Below are 22,204 nucleotides of genomic sequence, written 5' to 3' on the forward strand. Positions count from 1 at the left end.
CCTCAAATTTTTTCATGATTTTTGAAGCTACCAGCGGTGAGCTATGATTTTTTGAGTGGACCCCAGTCTGCCCACTTTTCTCACAAGTAGCCCTTAGTCTTCTCTCACCCTTCCACACACCTACTCACTCTTACACATCCCTCCCTCTTCTTCCCTCACTCAAACCTGCAATTTCCATGGCTTCTCCCACCCTCTTCACCATTACCCTTCTCTTTCATCCCTATAGTTCTTTTATGAACCTCTACATACATACACCCTCTCCATGTCTCTCTCTATTGCTTCTATGTTACAATTTCATTTACCTCTCCTAAAAATATCTAAAATTCAGCATCTTAACCATGATAACTTCTGCAAATTGAGGATTTTTCATCAACAAATCCTCTTTTCATCGTGGTGGTCAACCGTGGCGGCGGTGTAAAGAAGCGAAGAAGAAGAAGAAGACTAGCGGTCATTTTTTCCACAATCTACACAAGGGTGAGTTCAAGCTTCTTCAAAGCTTCACCATCTCAATGATTCTCTTTTAATTCACCCCTCTTCCTTCATCAAATCAACTCATCCTACCCATTGTAAATGTATCACTAACAATTCTAGTGATTATTACCACTAACAACTAACTTCTCTTGTAAAAATGCACCCACACTATCAACATATGGAGTAGGCAACCGCACAAGTAAACCAAATTCACTCACTCCCATGGAAGTTTCTCTCCTTTCACCACATCAATAATTCTCTTACTTGAGCCCACATCCATGTGACTCAAGAGAAAAGAGAGACCCCATTATCATTTGAAATTCATAAAAATTCATAATCCTTGATCTTTCCTAATAAAATTGATTAGGCTTAATCCTAATCAAGGCTTCTAAAACCTATAAATAGAACCCATTCCTCCTTGTAAAAGACATCACTATACCATTGCACACTAGATTGAGCATAGCACACGCCAGTTCTATCTTGGTTGTAAAGAGAGAGTAAGCTTTCTATACACCATCACTTTGGTGCATAGAAAAGCTTGAGCTAGTTTGAGTGAGTGCGAGTGGAAGATATTCTTCCTACCATTGTTGTATCTACCTCAACATCAATGAATTGGTAGTTTTGGGTGCAATTCATGTCCAAAGGCTCATGCTTCTCCTCCAATTTGGCTTGGCAAACTCATTCAACTTCATAAGGTGACTTGTTTCATTGAAGGTTGTTGTTTTGTTGCTTGTGATTCATAAGCTATTGTTTGGCTACCATTGTAAGAGGGTGGATGGTGACAGGGCTCCCATAACCCTAAGACAATGTGCTAGTGATGCTATAACCAAATCTTGTCACTTGATTCCGCAAGCTCTAAGTTCCTTTTTGTGCAAAATATAAAGTTGAAGCTAAGTTGTACACCATCTCTCTCTCTCTCTCTCTCTCTCTCTCATGTTTTAGTGTGTGAGAGTGTTCCATTGGTGTTAGGGTTAGTGTAAATTCCTTGCTTGTTTGTGGGTTGCTCTAACGATTCTCCTCTTTTGCGTCCTAGTTCGCTCTTAAACTAGGTGGTGCCCCTTGTGTAGTTGGGATTTGGCTGTGGGTTTGTTGTTTTGGTTTGTGTTGTGTTTTGCCCCAGCCCCATTGAGCAGCACGGGAGCCTTGAAGGGTGTCTAGAGGTTGCTCTTCTTGTTGCCCGCCCCGGACCGCCTCACTATGGGTGAGCTTGATGCTATGATGGAGTCTAGCTTGCATCTTGGAAATGAAGTTGTGGAAGTATGCTCTATGGAAATGTATCAAGTAATAGAAGCCTTCAAAGAAAACCAAAAACTTGGCTCAGAAATCCATGTCGAGACTAAATACAAGAGTGTAGCAAACAAGGTGGAACCAGTAGCTTCACCCTTACCACCCAACAACAGGGAAAAGATTGAGTAGGCTTCTTTGCAACCAAGTTTGAGGAATCCTAAAAAGATTGGGCATAACTTCACAAAGGAGTCTTTTCAAGAGTTGCAGATTGGTTGCGTGGAGTTTCTAACACTGGAAAGGACAAAGTGCTTCAAAGAAATGCTTTAAAAGCATGGTAAGGCTTTTGCATTTGAGCCACATGAGATAGGATGTGTTGATACTTCTATTGTAGCTCCTATGGTAATTTTCGCAATACCTCATGTGCCTTGGAATTTGCAGCCTATTTCGGTTCCAAACGCTCATTTGCCAAAGTTAGTAGAGCTACTGAATGAAAAAATTGCCTTCTTGTGCTCCATACTCAAACGGGTGGTTCACAGTTCCAAAGAAGAATGGTATTCTACGCTTCATCCAAGATATGCAACCAGTGAACAAGGTGACAAATAGAAATGTAAGTACATGACCGATTGTGGATGAGGTTGTAGAGGCATTTTCAAAGAGGGCAATCTACTCAATGGGGGACCTCTACCCAGGGTATAATCAATTTCAGCTTGCAATAGAAAGCAGAGCCTTGACAACCATGAGGACACCTTTGGGTTTGGTAAGGATGTGTACCTTGCTACAGGGTACTATTTATCGTTGCAGTGCATATGCCATGTAATTTTATCCCATCCTACTAACTACAAACTACTGACACTAACCACTAACATACTAACACAAAATAGTCATTGACCTAACCATAAAAGACACTTCAACTCATGCCTACATGTGTATAGTAACTCTCTCTCTCTCTCTCTCTCTCTCTCTCTCTCTCTCTCCTTCCTTAAAACTCTACTTTCACCTTATCTACCATCAATGATGCTCTCTTTTGAGTCCACATCCATGACTCAAGTAGAAAAAGAAGACCCGCAATGTTTTGATATTAAGAAAAAATCATAATCCTGATTTGTTAGCTTGTAAATTAGGATTTTCAATAATCTTAATGAGAGGTCTCCAACCTATAAATAGGCCCCTCTCCTTCTTGTAAATCACCTCCAATATCTCACATAGCACCCCAACACTCTATGCGTAAGGAGAGACTTAGACGTAGCAATCACTTTGTCAGCTTCACTTTTGGTGTGAGAGAAGCTTTCAACCTACACATTGTAATTGAGAGAGTGTGAGTTCAAAAATCTCAAAACCACTATTATATATTTTCCTCCATCATCAATAAATTGAGGTTTGGTGCATCAAAGGCGTGATTCGACGTTCAAATCTTCGTCCTTCCACTTGTGCAATACGGTTTGGTGAATTTAAGGTGAGTTGTGTATTTTAAATTTTTATCATTTGATCTTGTTTTAGAAAGTGTTTTAGTGTGTTTTCATTGCCAATTTTGTGCCCATTGTAAGAGGGTATTGTGGTGAGAGGTCTCCCACACCCTAAGACAATGTGTGTGTGATGGCAATTTTTAGCATTTACTAAGCATGTGTTATTTTTGTACAAGCTCTACGATAGCATCATAAAGAACCATCTCCATTTAGAAATCACGAACAAGGTATTACGCAAGTTCCATGCCTCTCTCTCTCTTCCCTTTGCTCTAGCTCTCTCTACTCCATTTGGAGTGTGTCTTGGTGTGAGATTGCTTGTGTGTGTCATGTGGTGCATCTTCTTGGGTGTGACAAAATATCTCTTGCATCCTAGTTCACATACCATAACTAGGTGGTGCCCCTTCACTTGTTTGGCTGTGGGTTTGTTGTTGTTCTTTGCTTGTGGTTTCCCCAGTCCCAATTGAGCAGCACGGGAGCCTTGAAGGGTGTTTAGAGGCCATCTCTCTTGTTGCCCACCCCGAACCTCCTCACTATGTAGTAAGAACGATGATGTGACTAAATCTAATCCTTGATGAAGTGTGTGGAACTCACAACACAAACATCGACGAACAACATAACAATCTCAGATGTAGACCAAACATCGTATGTAGCTACATCCAAGGCAACACCAAGTCATCTAGTGATGAACAATGATGTGTCTTTGGAGTTCGAAGCACAAGAGTAAACAGTGTGTCACATAGAGATGAAGAGGGCATAAACTATGCATCTTTCCTCTCTCTGTTTGATGAGCAAAACTCTTGCATTTCTACGTGATAGAAACAATGATTCTAAAATTGAGAAACCTATAGGCCACTCTGAAGTGAGAGGTGTAGCATCATGCCTACTGCACTCCACGAGTCGACCACTAAATTCTAACTCAGCCCTGTGGTGAGAGATATATTACCGCATCACCCGAGTGAGAATCTAACTCTGTCCTAAAACCCTTCTCTATAGTAAGCCAAGTGGCTGCAAAGCACCAGAAAAACGACTAGTTTCTTCTCACTTTTGGAGTGAGCCGGATGGCTACACACCACGAAGTGGCCTATAACCTGCAAGCCAACTCTGTGGTGAGAGAAAAACTACTGCATCACACGAGTTTGGCACGAGACACAAAAACAAGCTAGAACAAATGGAAACAACTTTAAAGTTATACCTCAATAAACTTCAACTGTCTATTGCACTCTCAACTAGAGTCGCTGATTTTGATCAAAATTGGCGACGATCTATATATAAGTAGTTTTTTGATCGAAAAGAAAAAATACGACTATTCGATGATTATTTGGGATTTTGGCGTATAATGACGTTTATACGTATATTTTATTTGGTACGAGTGTACAAATGCAACACATCAAGGAATCTATATGAGCTAAGAAAATTTATTGGTATGTGTACATACTATAGAAGCTTCAGTGCAATTTCTCAAATAGCACGACTATTACATGACTTAACAAAGAAGAACGTTAAGTATTCATGGACTTCTAAGGAGCAAAATGCTTTTGACAAGTGAAGCAAAACACCAACACTTTTGGTGTAGCTGATAGATTCTTGCAGTAGCATGGCTTTCTATAATGTCTTTGTATATATAAGAGCATAGGATCCTCTCTAGGGTGCCATGGATATCTCTCTCTTTCTCTCTCTCTCTCTCTCTCTCTCTCTCAAGTTGTCAGCTTTCTCAAAGAGGTTATGAATGTGCTTTTTGAGGCCAAATATGCGGTTTTTAGATCCATTGAAACCATCAAATTGCCCCGTGCTCTGTGCTTCGTGCTCATGAGAAGGTCCAATATGGGAGACCTCTCTCTCTTCTCTTTCTCGCATACAATACGGCTGCATGACCATTTGTTAAGGTAAGGGTGGTAAATAGAGAGCTTTCTCATTCTAGGGACAACTTTCTTATGCTATGCTGATGATATTTTATGCTTTACTATGTAAAGCTCGACGAGATGTGCGCTATCTGGATTGTATGTGTTCAATTTCTTTATACGGGATGTATAGAGATTGACAAGGTGCAACCATTGAGGTCTTGCATATAGCCTGATCATCCACCAATGCTACCCGATTCCGCTCTATGGTGGGTGAGTGGGGTGGGGCCTCTCTCTCTCTCTCTCTCTCTCTCTCTCTCTCTCTGGTGTTCGTTGCTTGGAAAGGCAAAAGATCAACATGTGAGAAACCGTACGTCCACTCGTAGGCAACCCAACCATGGTGGCATTGCCTTGCTACCTCGATGAGTTGTCTTATGCCCTAATTTGCTGCCATAATTGTGGTAGCCCATGTGTGTCATATGCGAGCACAAGCCCTTGATTACTGAATACCTCAATGTCTACTATCCCATCACGCACAACAGCTCTGCACCATGTCTCCAGTGACTGCTAGCTTTTGCTTGCTGGCCACCTTCCCATTGGAAGTCGTTCTACAATAGTGCTTACCTATGGCAAGTTGGTGGACAATTTCGACACTATCCACACGTGCAACATGTCCACAGAGCTTTGGCAGTAGTGCCGTCAACAAGACCGGCACTTCCCGGATGGGACATTCTAACACCTCCATTAGTAGAAGATCAAGCACATCCAGCCTTTGCAAGTGAAGCAAAACACCAACACTTTTTTCGTAGCTGATAGATTCTTGCAGTAGCATGGCTTGTAGAGCAATTCATATCTTTAAAGTAGTTGGAAGAGCTATGGCAGAGCAGAGAAGATCTCTTGCAACAATAGCTTGGGCAACATGAATAAAGCTAGGGATGGAGGGTGTCTCAACAATGCTTGGGCGACACGGATGGACCCGGATGGTGTAGCAAACATAAATTTTTAAAAAAATGTGAAATTACTAGAACCTTTAACCTATTTAAAGAGTTATTTAAAAACTCTTGTGCCTAAGTTATCTAATAACTCTCTAGCCAATGACATGTCTACTCGTGACTTGATGCACGTGAAACTTGCTCAATTGACCTCTTTTGTGACATCATCTTCTCTCTATTTTTGACTTGAGGTTGTCTACTTGATCTCCTTCCCCTTGCTAAAGAGTAGAGGACCATATCGTCATCTACTATGTCTAGAGGAGGCCCATGTCCTCATTTATGAATTCAGCCTCACATGCAAGTAGTCACCAAGAACAGTCTCTGTCACATGATCAAGCACGTAATGCACAAAGCTAAAATCTTGTGATAATGCTCATTATAAAATCATGCTCATAATGGGGGTGCCCAATGTGGAAAACTTCAACATCCCCAACTTTGCGTGAATGGATTTGTAGTGGTTGATGGAGAGAACGATGAAGCTCGGCAAATAGCTTGGACGATCTGCTAACTATTATTTGGTGTAGCATCAATTAATTAAAAGAGCAACACTAATGTGAAAATTAATCGTGGGCGGTAACAACAACCTCATCTCCCTGTAGCTTTGAAAATTAACCATGGGTGGTGACAACAACCTCATCTCCTTATAGCTTTGCATGTTTGCCCACTCCCATCTTCTCCATGGCACCTTGCCTTTGAGAGGTCAATATTGGATTATCAATTCCTTTTCTTCTGGTCATAAGCAATGATAGCCAGTTTTTATGATCAAGTGGATGTTTAGTGCTCGATGATCATCTCATGGTTAGTGTTTCCGTGGTTGATCTCTATTAGGAAAACACTCAGATATGTCAAGTCTGATGTAGTTGGGGCACCTAACAAGCGTGGTGTTGATTGCAACACAAGAAGAGATATTACCACTTTAATTTCAATGTGGGCATGAGACCTTTCTACTACAAGAGCTTGTTACCAAGCATGCATTTGTGATTATGAGTATACTCCTAGATGGCAAGCCAAGTATTCTCAAGGCTCATTGCATTCAAGAGTTTAGAGAAGTTCATGGAGGGTGCCACTAACTCTGTCAATTAAGCATGAGCAAGGTTGTAATCTAGCTGACTAGGTCCTTTTATTTTAGTAGTGTGTACATATTGTTAATATATACTACTGGTGAATGAAGGGTTTCTTTGCATGGGCACTCAATTTCTTAACTATACTAGTGCAGTCGGTTGCCTTCGGTCGCCTAGGGGCTTCTCTCAGTTTTGAAGTTTAGCCTTCATGTAGCAGATTTCGACACCTGTAAAGGGCTCTCCCTTCCGCCATTTTATGTTAGTTTAGATAGAGGCAGCCCTCATGATTTTATCACTTGCTTGACATCTTTTTCTTTTTTTGAATCAAAGTCATGGAATATCATGGGAGATTTAGCCACTTCACTACGTAAGTGGTAGCACTCTAGTTGGAAGGTAGTTAGTCGTGCATTAAACACCTAATTAAGGCGACGCAACGGGCTCATTTGATTTGATTAAATCTGCTCGCAAGTGGAATAAATAATGACAGTGAGAGTGGAGCAGAGTATTTGAGTAGTGCTGACGATACACATACACACACACAGAGAGAGAGAGAGAGAGAGAGAGAGAGAGAGAGATCAGGAACATGCGGCTTCTTACACATAACATGCTTTCCTGCAACATAAAGGGAGTCACAAATGGTTTCCCCCTTGCAATAGAGGCTACTACCGTGGAGACTAAAGAGGTGGACATGAATCCAGACTTCCTCAGGCATATCTTTCCAAAACTGGAATGGAAAGCTTTTCGAGATGCTTCTCATTCTGTAAGTCTTTAGTGCACAGAGAGAGAGAGAGAGAGAGAGAGAGAGAGAGAGAGAGAGAGAGAGAGAGAGAGAGCGCTACATATTCTATTTAGCTTGCAGATTGCTTTTTAAACATGTATTTCGAGGAAAAAAAAGCTGACAGGCAAGTTGTTGTCCAGTGTTTTGATGGTCTATGTATTCCAGTACGTAGACATATTTACTTTCTTCGGCTATGTGCATTTACAATGTTGTTCATAGATTGCTGCTCTTGGTTCTCAATTTTCTCAAAGTTTTGTTTGAAATCTGATGTCTCCTCACTAGCATTCCACAACAATTTTGGTCTTGGCCTAGACAAGGTTGATGAAGTGTGCACTAGTTAAGGGTTTGGGAAAGCAACAAATCTTCATTTATCTATAGTCTACCTTGTTTCTAATCTAGAGACTTAATCATTGCTACTGCACGATGTGCCAGAGGTGAAATCACTGTTAAGACTTGCATAGAGATTGAAAATTGTTAAAAACATCGTATGGAAGAGAAGCGCAAAAGCGATGTGGGAGCCGGAGTTATTCTCTGGGACGCGCGGCCTCCATTGGCTACCAAATTGGTGGTATTCCTATATTAATATTGATTTCAAGCAAAGCTTTCAAATTTTTTTGCGAGCCACTCTTAGAATCTGAGTTACAACAGGCATCGAGGCCCCTTATTTATATCATTTAGGTTGTGGCAAGCGACTCTAACAACAATGCTTATAAAATAAATGTAGCTCGTTTGACTTAATTTCACACAAGGGAAATAGAATAACATTTGTGTAAGTTGCTTGTAGGAATATTGGACGCTATCGTGCGCTGTTGTCACATTAGCTTGTTGTTGTCAAAACTTTGCCATGTAGGTTGTGTAGGGGCCCATACTTGTTGTGGGTGTGTTTGCTCCATTGCAAGTGTATTGGTCTATTGTTAGAGTCTTCAGTAGGAGTGTTGCTTCACCTCGGTTGTCACAACTCAATGAACCACGATCGGACCAGAAGAGGAGAGGAAAAGCCGAGCCTGCTCTTGACTAGAAGAGTGGACTAAAGTTTGACATGACAGGCCTGCAAATCATTGGAATTTTCACCGTAAATCATGGCGTAATTTTCAGGTTGTTGATGTGGTTTTTTGGCCGCTGACAAATATGGAAATATTTTTGAGGGCTTTCTATTTACGATTCTAAAAGCAGATGACTTTTTATACTTTTGAGTTTTTAGGCTTTGTTGTAAAGCAAGGTGCAAGATACATTCTCCCTCTCCCAGGGTTGAAGAGGAGTGTTGATATATTTGAAGGTTTCCATTGAAGGTTTCCAATTCGAAGCTGTCAAGGATATCTTTGGAATACTTTTGCTGAGAGAAGAAAATTGTAGACGGCTGATCGTTGAAAAACCTTGAAGATGCTTGTGCTGCGGGTACTTGTACTGCGAAACTTGGATGTCTTACCCCTAGGGTCTCCTATACAGGTGCGAAAGTCTTGGTCGAGTAGTGTCGGATTGAGCCTCCATGACTTTATAAAATGATGCTTATATGTCACTTATGAATAAGTTTACTCCCGAGTGTCTGCACCTAGCAGACATTGGTTGTGCTCATGTGCAGTCAGAGGGTATGGGAACACTCCTCAGTGCCTACCTACAAAAATTAGTTGTGCTCATGTGCAATCAAAGGGTATGGAGCTACTCTAACGCGCTTGGCAGTGTAGCGGGAAAAGCCTAGAAACAGGCGCTACTAACATATGAAATGGCAAAACACCACCCTCTTGGCCTGAAACGCGTTTTTGGAACTGAAATGTTTTGGAATTAGAGGTGTAGCGCCATGTGGAGTTTCAGAAGGCAAGAATCCGGGCCTGTGTCACAAACTGCTGATGTGTCAAAGCCCTGAAGAAGGGAGCCAACTTGCAGATGTCGGCCGAGGGGCCTAAACCCTAAGAAGAATAAGTAACAAAAGAAGAAGTCCTACCAACTTATGGGGATCCCGTTCGATGGGGCCCCAAGTGACATAAAGGATTAAAATAAAGCAGGACCCACACACACACTGAAAGTCGTGCGTAGCAGTTGTACGGAAATTTCAGAAATTGCACTGACATGATGATGTGGCAGGCTGTACGAATTTCCACGTTTTGCACTGATTGCTGCACGGAATTCTGTAATTTACGTTGCTAGCTTTTTGGCATTGCTTTTGGACCAAAAGCTTTTGAGTTTGAAGGCTTTTTATGTAAACTGCTTTTCATAGGCCAAGGGCCTTTAAATACGTGCTAAGGGCTCCTTCTCTGGCATGCTTCCCGAAGAAGGTGCAAAGTGTGGAGTTTCGGCTTGTACTGTGTTGATGCAATATAAAGAAATACCGAAATGGCCGCCAAGCTTTGGGGCGAATACTCTCTGGGGTGGAATTTCGCCACTCCGTGTCACGTGTCGTCTCTCTCTCTCTCTCTCTCTCTTTCAGTTCAATTGTTATTGAAGTGCTAAAAGTCTGTTTAGTCTGTTCTTTTCTATTGGCACGTGGTGCCCGTCTTGTGACAGTGGTATCATAGCATTAGGCGTGTGCTTTTCTGAAAGCACAGTGACAATGGTATCATAGCATCAGGCGTGTGCTTTTTTGAAAGCACACCGGTTTCCCAAAAGAGAAGACAGAGCTATTGGAATTCTTACTTGAAGTATCTTCGGGTCCCGACCCATGACTTATTAGCCACTCTCACCCTTACTTCATCGCGCATCGAGCGCGCTCCAGTCTTCATCACTCTGTCTTACACGGCATAAGCCATAAAGAACCCAATACATAGAATTCATGGATTCAACAGAATATTTGCAGTTTCTGCTCAACGAGCTTCAGGACATTCTTTCGCGGCATCCTCAGCAGAATCTTTCGATGCTGCAAAGTTTTCAACAATTTTTGAACTACATGTTACCCCCTCTGATGCCCCAGGTGGTACATCCTCCTCCGGCATCAGAAAGTAGGAGAGCTTCCAACTGACAGCCTTCTCAGCCGTCTGCTCCGATCGGGGGAGTCTTCAGGAATATGATGCAGCCATTTGACCCTGATTCAGTGCAACTGCCTTTGCCACCGCCATTGCCCCCACCTCCACCACCACCACCGCCACCAGGCTACAATGGTTGGAGCTATATGGATACCCTTATTATCCATACCTGGGATATGCGCCTAACCAACCCAAAGATTTCAAAGATGGCGGCACGAGAGTCAAATTTTTCACTTTTCCAGGGTGAAAGATCGCAAGAAAGCATTGCAGTTCCTAGAGCAATTCGACAACATCTATGCTTTGGGGAACTATACAGAAGAATCCAAGATTTCTCGAGCAACTGGATTTCTTAAAGATAATGCTATGCAACGGTGGAGTCCAATCGCGACACAACCACATGCTACAAGGACCTGACAAGCTTTCAAGACAGTTTTTGCACGTAGTTACATGACTTCGATCTTTGAAGTCTGGATTTTGGAAGAGTGGGGCAACTTGAAAATGCTTGCCACCGAAACCATGGACGACTATAACCAAAGGTTTCTCGACGTGTATCTTCCGGTGTCCTTCTTTAAGTTCATTTCCTTGGAGGACCAGTGCGAGCGCTACACCAATGGACTACCATCACCATTGCAGGAATATTGTCTCTCCAAGCAAGTCTCTACCATGCAAGAGCTTATGGACCATGCCGCGGTCGGCTACAAGCTCATGAAAGAAAAGTTGGAGTTTACCACAGAAGAACCTCCGGCCACTAATCAGAACTCCCGACAACAACGCACAACTTCTCGGGAACCTTGTGAAAACCAACCTCATCGGCCTCTTTTGACACGTCGTCAACTAGACGCCTTGTTACAAGAAGGCCGATGCTTCGAATGTTTCCAAACAGGGCATACGTTCAATACATGTCCTGAGCGAGCCTCGACGTCCTTAGTGCAACCTTTTGCTCCCACGTCAGATAGATCCTCGGGGCCACCTCCGGCCAAGAAGGCTAGACCTGCTATTTGACTAGTACCCGATATTTATGGTATACACCTCGAGAGTTTTAATGAATTATCCAGAGCTTATGAAAAGTCAACAACTTGAAAGCCCTCATTTTCTTTGACCCCGGAGCTATGGAGAACTTCATTCCAGAATCCCTGAAGTAGATGCACTTTGATTATGATGCAGAGGATGGAGAAATTGAAGATGAGCTAGCCACGGGGCAAACTCAGAAAGTGGTACCGCTCATCGGTGCACTTCCAATGACTATACAAGATTATCATGGAAAAGTCGATTTTCACATTATGAAGTTGGGCAATTGCGACGTTCTCTTGGGTATGCCGTGGCACGATAAAAATGATGCAACTCTCCAATTGCGACGTTCTCTTGGGTATGCCGTGGCACGATAAAAATGATGCAACTCTCCAGGTCCGGAATCAAACCATCATCGTGATGCAGAAGGGCAAGGCAGTTGTCCTCAAAGTTCGGCTGTCCGAACAAAGCCCTGAATGACCTCTCTAGTTTTTTTCTAGTTACTAACTTTTGAACATTGTTTTTTTTTTTTTTTCCGAGAAAAAGATCCTTCTATTAGTTAATGAAACTGCCCATAGGGCTACAACCACCTCTTCAAGAGAGGGCTACAACAACCATGATGGGAAGACTCTCCCAATGAAAAAATAGCATATGTACAATGAGGCTAAATCAAGAGATGGGAGGAGGGAGAACCCACACAGGTGGTCGGTAGTGCCATTGGAGTACACCTTGGACCATGGTGTAGAAAGGCCCAGGACGCCAGACTCGAAGGAAAGCCTCTCTGCGCTCCCGCATGCGGTCGGAGCTGCCCTATAGTCTCTCGAGCTGTCCTCTGAGAGTGTAGATCAACTCTAGCCAAAGATCGCGAACAATCTCTGCTGGTGGCACAGGGCGAGCCTCAAAGATGCGGAAGCAACGGGTCCGCCAGATGAACCAGAGTGTCAGGCCACTGATGAGCCCCCAATACTCCTCTCTCATTGCACCACTCCTGGGGAGTAATCTCTGTGGTAGGCTGGATTGTAGGTCGCCCCCCCTGCATCACTATCATCCTGCTGGTGGAAGATAGCTCAAACTGAAGTGCCGGGCCCGTGACGGTGGACCAAGCCGCTGCTCCCCAAGTGTACTGTCAAGCCGTGGAGAGAGCAGGCATCAACTGAAGAACACGAAGCCACACCTGCTGTGCCAAAGGACAGTCCCAAAGACAGTGACGCTGACTCTCCACAAAATGGTCACAAGCTGCACATGCGGTCGAGAGACCACTATGCACTAGCCAGCTCCCAACTGCTGTAGCTCTGTGTGCGACCAGCCACTGAAACAAGGTGACTTGCCTCGATTGTCTGGAGTCCCACAACCTCTCCCAAAAGGCTGCCAAGAACCAAGGTTGCATCCGTACGTACGTACGGATCCGTACAGTACGGTACAACCTTACGGTACGGTTCCGTACGTACGGATAGATAGTGTACGTTTTTTTTTTCCTCCCTTTCACAAATTTAGTTTTTGTTTTTTTTTGTTTTTTTAGGGGCATCTTGCCATTGGGCAATGGACTAAAGTTTATTGTATTATATAGTGTATTCCCATTTTTCTGTCTTTTTGATGGTAGAGTCTAGACTGGTCACTATAGTATGATGTATCCATCTTTGTATGAGAATTGATAATGAGTCCTCAATCTTGACTCTTGATGTTTTATGTATGGTATGTTGAAGTTTTAAGTTTTAACTTTTCGCAATCGTGACTCATGTTTAGTGCTATTGAAATTTGACTAAGTGATGTATTCTAAGAGTTAAGTACGGATAACATTTGAAGCAATATCTAATGGACATTGAAGCAGTATCTAATGGATGTTTGAAGTAGTATCTATGTCTAGACTCTATGTAGTTCCTAGTATGTATAGGCTGAAAAAGGCTAAAGTCACTATTCTTTTTGTTGTTACAAATGTTACGTACTGGTCACGTACCTTAAAGGCCAATCTGTGAGACCCTCCTCCTGCCAATGAGGTGCTGCAGCGGGGCGAGCCTCTCTCTGTGCTGCTAGTATGTGATGTCCCAGTCGAACAGTGTACTGAAAGAACGAGATACCTGGGTGGTCTGCAGAAGAGAAAGGGTCCCTCTAAAGCCACTCTCCAGGATTCCACTGTACTCGTGCCAGTGGATAGCACTTCCCAAGCCCACAGTCTCCAGTGTCCAGTCTCAAGAGCTGTTGGGTCAGGATCGATGACACAAGTTCTCCCACAGATGCCCACCACTCGGATCCTCTGAAAACAGCACTCTGCCACCTGCGGGGCCTCTACTGCAACTCGTTGTAAGCGTCCCTCACCTTGTAACTCGAAAAAAAGGGATGGAACAGTCTCTGAGCAGGCCCGGACTGAGATGAGAATCTCCGGTCGTGTGAAGGCTCCTATCCACCTGGGTGCTACTGGTTCGAGAGGTGTGAGCCACTCAGCTGGAAGTTGGAACTGCCTCTGAGATGTCCTGGCACATGCTCTGCACCCCTCTCATGCCCTTCAGCTGGAAACCCTGCAACTCCTGTGACAAGCTTGAAAACTCTAAGTAGTCACCTAAAGAGCGCGCTGGACCTGCTGCCATGGGACCCCAGGAAACATGAGGCCGACTACCAACCAAGTGGCCTCTCTGAGAGCTAACCATGGGGTTCCAAACAAGGGGCTGTCGTAGGCGCTCCTCCGTGTAAGTAGGTTGTCGTTGCTCCAGGCCTCGCCGCAAGTGCTCCCAAGATCGAAGCAAACTCACAGCGAAGCGGTCCTCCAGTCTCCTGCTCAAACCAACTCTACGCATCTTAGTGAAGATCCATATGGTCGAAGGTCGCTAGGGGCCTCCAACCTGAGGCACCCTAGCACGAAGCCGCTGTAGCTAGAACTCCTTCCAGGGCTCCTTACCTGGAAGAAGTCCTCTGACTATGAACTTCCCAAGAAGGGCTTTGCTCTGCTGTGCTGGGTCTTCCCGTGAACAAGGAAGAGTGATGACCTGCCAAGCCACTTTGGCTCGGGCTATTTGAGTGTCATGTCCTGACCGAAGGAAGTTCCTGATCAGCCTCTCTACCTAGCTGATACAAGAACTCGAGAAGATCCAGCAATAAGTGAACATAGTCGCCAACAACACCTGGTTGGCCACTACTACTATGCTAGCCAAAGAAAGTCGTGCTGAGCTCCAGTGTAACAACTTCCTCGTGATAGACAGGAGGAGGGGAGCAATTTGCTGCTCGGGAGACAAGTCCAGACCAACCTGACAGCCCAAGTACTGAACTGCAATCCCTGGGGGAATCCACCTAAAAACCCTCACCTTGCATCTAATCGGGCACAGGAGCACTACCAACCGAGAAAGCCACTGTCTTTCTCTAGTTGATCAGTGCGCTAGATGCACAACAGAAGGTCTCAAGAGCTTGCTCACGCCTGTGAAGGTTGGCATTCTGGCCATCCAAGTAGATGGCTGAGTCGTCAGCAAGCTCAACGTCCAATAGCTCATCTCCCCGAATAGGGAGTGCTAAGCCCCGCAAACCAACCCGCTGCGACACCAAGAACCTGCTCATCGCCTGAGCATAGAACAGAAAGAGGAAGGGGGCAAGAGGGCAGCCCTGTCTCACCAAACGCGTGAGCATGAAACGATCGCCTCTACCTCCTGACAAAAGTACCTGACTATGTGCTCGTTTGTACAAAGCTGACACCCCTCTGATCCAAGCATCTGAGAAGCCCATCCTGCATAGAGTGCCCTCCAGAAAGTCCCAGTCAACTCTGTCGTAGGCCTTCTCAAAATCGAGAAGAAGAATCACCAGATCCTCACCACGAAGCCTCGCTAGGGCAGAAGCCTCCCAAAAAGTAAAGATGTTGTCAAGGATACTACGCTCCTTGACAAAACCAGTTTGGGTCCCATGTATAAGGCTCTCTAGAAGTGGCTGGATCCTCAAACTCAGAGCCTTGGCAAGAATTTTGTAGGCTGAGTTGAGGATGGTGATAGGGCCCCACTGTCGAATCTCATCCAAGGAGCCACCCTCCTTGGGAATGAGGTAGATCAGACCCTCACTCATGCTGTCAGGCATCTCTCCTGTGTGCAAGATGTATTGGAAAGCACTACAGAGATAAGGGCCAAGCAAGTCCCAGTACTCCAAGAATAAACCATGAGTCAAGCCAGCCTCACCTAGACAGCTACCACGAGGGAGTGCACTAAGAGCCGTGTCTAACTCCTCAAGCTGAAGTGGAAGCACAAGTCTCTGGCGCATCTCCTCAGTCACAAGGCAAGGCATCTGTGCCCACACCTGCTCCCTGCATGCATCCTGACTCTCTGACTGAGGCTCTGCACATAGTAACTCACTGTAAAAGTCAGTAGCAACTGCACGCATGTCCTCTGGCTCAGAAGCAACTGACCCGTCGGGCCTCCTTAACTGACTGACCTTGGCATGCGTATGTCGAGGTCCCACTACCTCGAAGAAAGCACCAGTCACTCTGTCACCCACCTACGTCCACTGAGATGCCTGTCGATGAAAAGTAAACTCATGGAGCCGCTCCTCTGTGCTACCAAGCTCCTCGCGAGCCTGCTGTAACTGCTCCTCCAACCAAGGACTTTCTGGATGCTGCTCCTGCATCCTCTGCAAGGAAGCAACGCCCCGTCTGAGACGTTGCTCCTCCTCTCTCGCTGCAGTCAGGGAGTCAAGGACTCCTGGAGAAAGAAACGACTAAGCTGAGCTAGTCTTGAGGCCACTCTGTCAGCAGGGGAATCCTTCATGTCCAAGCTCTCTGTCCAAAGAGCCTCTACTCGCTCTCTGAGTGCAGAGTCCAGCAAGACCCTTTCAGGGATGCATAGCATCGTGCTCCCCCGCCTCTGCCTATCTGTCACTGTGAGGATCACTGGTGCATGGTTCGAGGAGGAAGTCCCTGCCAGGATGCCAACTGTCCCACCCGAGTCACAGAAAAAGTCACTAGTGTAGAAGCGATCTATCCGCGATAGATTCACTCTTCCCACTCTACGGTCCGAACGAGAGAAGGCCAGGCTGTCTGGGCCATGGGGGCCTCACAAAGCTAGATTGCTGCCACACCTCCGAAACCCTCAGTCATACAAAAGTTAAACCTCTCCCAAGCTGCCAACTCAACTCCCTGCACAGTAGCGTGGCTACCACCAATCCTGTCAGAAGGGTCCTCCAACATGTTGAAGTCACCCCCAATGCACCACTGCTCCGCTTGCGGCAGAGACTTAACAATCTGTGACCAAAACTCTACTTGTGCACTCGCCACATTGGGCGCATATATGTTCAGGAAGCCCACAATGCAACCCTGAACCTGCATAGTGATCCACCGAGCCCTGCCTGGCACAATAATCCCTCTGCCCACAATGGCCTGCTGTAGAGATTCCGCAATAGTCACACACCCCCCACCCTGGATGCCTCCAGGTCCAAAAGCAGCTGACCAAAAAGTCTCATAGAGACGACGCAAAATCTGACCACAACGCCGAATGCAGCTCTCACAAAGATGATGCTCCTGCAGCATAAGAATGTCAATCTCACCACCCACAAGGCATCTCTGTAGCTCCTGACGTAGCCGACCCCTCTGTCGCTGAAATTGGGGCCCTCCTAATCCCTGCACATTCCATGAGATGATCCCATGGAGTCAGAGAAACAGATGCTGCAACAACAGTCAACCTCGCTATCTTTGAGGCCGCTTTGGATGGGGAGTAACCCGCATCCGAACGACCTCTAGACAAGCGTGCAAGAAGTGACTGTCCCGCCCGGACCCAAGCCGAGCGTGCAGCCCGCAGGGCTACATCCTCTGTCCAAGAATCCTCATGCACAAAAACATAACACGGAGGGCAATGAGTGTCAGCAAACAAGTGTACCACAATGTGCCTGCAACCTACTGCATCTGGAGGTGTCACGTTGAACTTGGCAAGAGGCCAAAGTGTCTGCACCAGATCTGTCATTGCTAAGTCCCCTGTGTGATGTGAGAACTCAATAGCCTGTGTCTGGAGCCAGTCCAGGACTGTGTGCTGGGTGCACTCCGTGGTATCCCTACCACACAACAAAAAGGAGAAACCCATTGCTGTGTCCAGGGCCTCACTACCTCTAGTTGCAAGAAAGAGGACGTGGACTCAAAAGCTGGCCTCCTCCAAGTCGGAAGAGGAATCACCTAGAAACCGAGTGAAGCTGTAATCGAAGAAATCCCAACGTCTGCGAATGTCGAAGTTGGTCAGACCTTTGGGGATCGCTGCAAAGGGAGAAGTGAGCACCAGAAAAGGCGGTCTCAAGTGGGGCTGTCCCTCACGAGCCACACGGCTCGTAGCGAAAGCACTACCAAGAGAACGCCTCGCGGCAGAAGCGTGGCCAGTACCCTGTGTCTGAGGAGGAGTGGCGGAGGGGTCCGGAGACGAGGCTATGGGCCCCATCGAGGAGAGGGGAGGGGCGGGGGGCGAAGGTGGAGGTGGGGGAGGGGGAAGGAGGCGGGGAAGGCGGGGCGGCTGCGGTTGAGGGAGGAGGAGGCGGTGGTGGAGGAACAGAAGTGGACGGGCCTCCTTAGGTAGGTCCTGCTGAAGGGGGTCGAAACGGTTCCCAGTCGGAACCCAGTGCTGCTGAGCTGCAGCAGGTCGGCCACCAGGAGGAGCAGTGGGGTGAGCTCTCCCCCGACGGCGGCGGCCAGGCACCTACTGCCAACCATCAGCTGGCTGGTCACTAGTCTCTGTCAAAGTACCAGTCTGTGTATCCTTTGTACCTGGCTGCTTGGCATGCTCAACCTTGGGCGGCTGCACATGCGCTGTGGGTCGAGGTCTCCTGCGAGGACAGGCCTTTGCCATATGGCCCATCTGTTTGCAAATGAAAGACTGGTTCGGGAGACCCGAATACTCCACACTTTGTCTAATCCATCCCCCACTCACCCTAGGCAGCAGTACCACCTTGGGGAGGGAGTGTGTCACGAACAAGAACCCGCACAATAGGCAGACCTGCGGCCTTGGCCACAACTGAAGGTGCCGTGCGCGGAGACTCCAAAACTGCCCCGAACATGGAACCAATCCTGGGTAGGAGGGGATGGTACTCTCGCCTCAGGCCTGGAAAGCAACCGAAATCGGCAAGTCTGCCTCCTCCTCGAGCACATCTGTAGTGGGGTCGAAACCGTGATGCCAACGTCGGAAGTAAGCTCGAGCTGTTCTGATGCCGAGCGGGCTCATCGAAATCACTTTGGTCGCCATATCTGCAGACTTGAACTCGACTTGGTAGTACCCTCTCCCGAGGATCTGGACATTTGTAATCTTGCCCATATCAGAGAGAAGACGGGCCTGCAGTTTATCTCGGCTGGGTCGAGTGCCAATGATTTTACAGATAACCGAAGTGGCCTGCAAGCGCTCCACTTCGGCCATCAAGCTCGCTTGCTCTTCTTTCAAAAGAGCAAGTCGAAGGGTCGGCTCCGCGGTATCGGGCGAGGGGGCTTCTGTGGAGTCTCTCTGAGGTGGAGCAGAGGTTGCCATTCTGTGTCTGCTGCTGAAAAGATAGGGGTGTTGGTGTCGAGGCGTATACCAGCAAGCTAGAAAAAACAGCCTACAGGCAGGTGGAAGGCGAAAAGAGAACAAGAGCTGGGGGGGGGGGGGGGGGGGGGGGGGGGGGGGGGTGAGTCGGAGGGTTGAGGCCAAGGGACGGGCAGGTGCAGCGATGGCGAAAGGGTTGCGAGGGTAGACAAATGAGGGGGGGGGGGGGGCAGGGGCAGCGAGCGCGAGCAGGTGTGGGGGGGGGAGAGGATGCGATGGCCGGGGGGGGGGGCGGGGGCGGGGGGGTGTGAGCGCTAGCAGTAGCGAGCTCGTGCAATCCACCGTATTTTATGGTGGGGATGGATGGGACATTACTGCACCTAAAAACGAGAAATATCACTTTTGAATATTGTTTGAGAAAGTATTGTTTGAAATGGATGCTATCTGTTTTAAACTGTCTTGGTGCCGATTTGAATTGTTTGACTCTGGTTTTAAATACTGGTTTCAATGATTTGTGATTTTACTCTCGGGTGGAGAAGTGAGAAATACTGTTTTGGTATTGTTGAACCTCGGAACGACGCAAGCCGATGCGTGGGGAGCGTTCCGTTGTATGCTAGAAAACCTCCGAACGACGCAAGCCGATGCTTGGGGAGCGTTCGGTTGTATGCTTGAACCTCCAAGCGATGCAGACTGCGGTCTGGGGACCGTTTGGTTGTACAGTCCTCTGAGCTCATGGCCCGGACCTTTTTAGGTTATTTGCAGGGGGAGTGACGAGGTAGTTGTTGAGTAGCTTCATACCGCAGACCGTTTATCTCGGGGGAGTGCTCAATGGCGCTGTTTGTTGTGTCTTGTAACATGCACATGTAAGCATTTGTGTTGCATTGTGATGTGCCAACTATTGAATATTCCTAACTGGATGAGATTGCATGGGTATGTAATTTTAGTGCATCAAGACACTCGCGGAAGATCAATGCGGTTTGGGTGTGATGGCTAATTTTACTATGCCAGTATATCAATAGTTTCGATCTGAATGAAAGGAGAAGCTAACTCCTTGATCAAAAGAGCCGAAAGGAGAAGCTAACTTCGTAAGAAAAAGAGCAAACTGATTGTTCCTCGGAACGTCCCTCGGAAATTTTTGAGCTAACTTCAGTTGTTTTGCAGATATGCTGTAATCGCGGACGATTACTCTCTTTCAAGAAGGGGAGATGTCACAAACTGCTGACGTGTCAAAGCCCTGAAGAAAGGAGCCAACTTGCAGATGTCGGCCGAGGGGCCTAAACCCTAAGAAGAACAAGTAAGAGAAGAAGAAGTCTTACCAACTTATGGGGACCCCGTCTGATGGGGCTCCAAGTGACAAAGGATTAAAATAAAGCAGGATCCACACACACATTGAAAGTCGTGCGTAGCAGTTGATGATGTGGCAGCTGTACGGAAATTTCGGAAATTGCGCTGACATGATGATGTGGCAGGTTGTACGGATTTTCGTGTTTTGTGTTGACTGTTGTACGAAAATCCGTGATTTACATTGGCAGCTTTTTGGCATTGCTTTTGGACGAGAAGCTTGAGTTTGAAGGCTTTTCATGTAAACTACTTTTCATAGGCTAAGGGCCTTTAAATATGTGCTAAGGGCTCCTTCTCTGGCATGCTTCCTAGAGAAGGTGCAGAGCGTGGAGTTCCGGCTTGTACTGTGTTGATGCAATATAAAGAAATACCAAAAGGGGCGCCAAGGTTTGGGGCCAATACTCTCCGGGGTGGAATTCCGCCACTCCGTGTCGCGTGTCGTCTCTCTCTTTTAGTTCAGTTGTTATTGAAGTGCTAAAAGTTTGTTCAGTCTGTTCTTTTCCATTGGCACGTGGTGCCCCGTCTTGTGACAGCGTTAAACATTTCAACTTGTCGTTTCATTTAGGAGACATTAAAAAAAATCCTTTTAATTCTTTCAAGCCAGAGGAGCCAAAGACCCAATGACCTTAATGAAGGAGATGTTGGTGATCACTTTGTGGAAGTTGAAGAAGAGACCTCTTCATATATTCATGCCCTCTACGTTTAGCAACAAGTCATTGTTTATTGGTCTTATTTGACTCTTGAGTCCCATTTGCATGATGAAAATGAAGCCTTTGTCCCTTGATATTGAATCTTAATTCTTATACTCTATCAAAATTTGTGGTTTTTGGTATATCCGTGGTCATATTTGTATCTTATAAGATGGGTAATAGCACACCTTGGCTAACGTGGTGTTTCCCGTTTCAACCTTCTCAAACTTTGCTGTTCCATTTCCGTTTCTGTTTCGGTTTCCCGCAACTCTGGTGCTTGGACATGCATGTCTTGTCAAAGTCGACGATGCGGAAGTGTAGAGACCAAGCGGAGAAAGCGCGCGACAGAGAGAGAGAAGAAGAAGAAGAAGAAGAAGAAGAAGAAGAAGAGAATTTTGACGTTGTAGGAAGCTATCCACACACACACACACACACACACACACACACAGAGTCTCTTGAATCAATTAACCTTGGCAATGAATAATTGATACAATGTACAATGGGGGCAAGGGGACACATATATATATCCACCTTAGTAAATTGCCCTACTCAGACTTTGACAAATATAAGTAAAATAAACACCTAAAAGCACATCACCTCAAAATATTCCAAGATAATGAATTGTGGAACACATCCTTTCCATAATCCAACCAACAACGACGGATTGGTGGAGTCATCCATAGTGTTTTACATATGTCTGACTGGTCCCCTACCAGATGGATGTGCCTTGAACTCCGACCCACGGGGAACTCCAACACAAGGGTCCAAATTATTTATAAGGAGCACTTTTGCCCCTCTCTGCCACTCACAAGCCTCTCTGGCTGAAGCTAGTGGCGGGATTTGTCCTCTGACTAGAAATCTGGTGTCGTGGCCACTGTGGCCGCCACCACGTGTGCCATATTGATCTCCTTTGTCAAATCTTTATTACCGT

The 22,204-nt window shown here is 46.2% G+C and overlaps 1 protein-coding gene across 1 annotated transcript in view; it reads left to right on the top strand.

Annotated features, from left to right (window-relative positions):
• The first annotated feature begins 7,442 nt into the window (after positions 1–7,442).
• LOC147440709 (multifunctional methyltransferase subunit TRM112 homolog A-like) overlaps positions 7,443–22,204 on the top strand; it is a 44,424-nt gene continuing 29,662 nt past the window's right edge. Inside the window, exon 1 of the mRNA XM_086482556.1 lies at positions 7,443–7,812. Within this exon, the coding sequence (XP_086338682.1) occupies positions 7,636–7,812 (177 nt within the window). The 5' untranslated portion in view covers positions 7,443–7,635. The remainder of the gene's footprint in view (positions 7,813–22,204) is intronic.

Source organism: Adiantum capillus-veneris, chromosome 15 (genome assembly GCF_014529385.1).
Source record: "Adiantum capillus-veneris isolate H3 chromosome 15, ASM1452938v2, whole genome shotgun sequence".
Taxonomy (NCBI): domain Eukaryota; kingdom Viridiplantae; phylum Streptophyta; class Polypodiopsida; order Polypodiales; family Pteridaceae; genus Adiantum; species Adiantum capillus-veneris.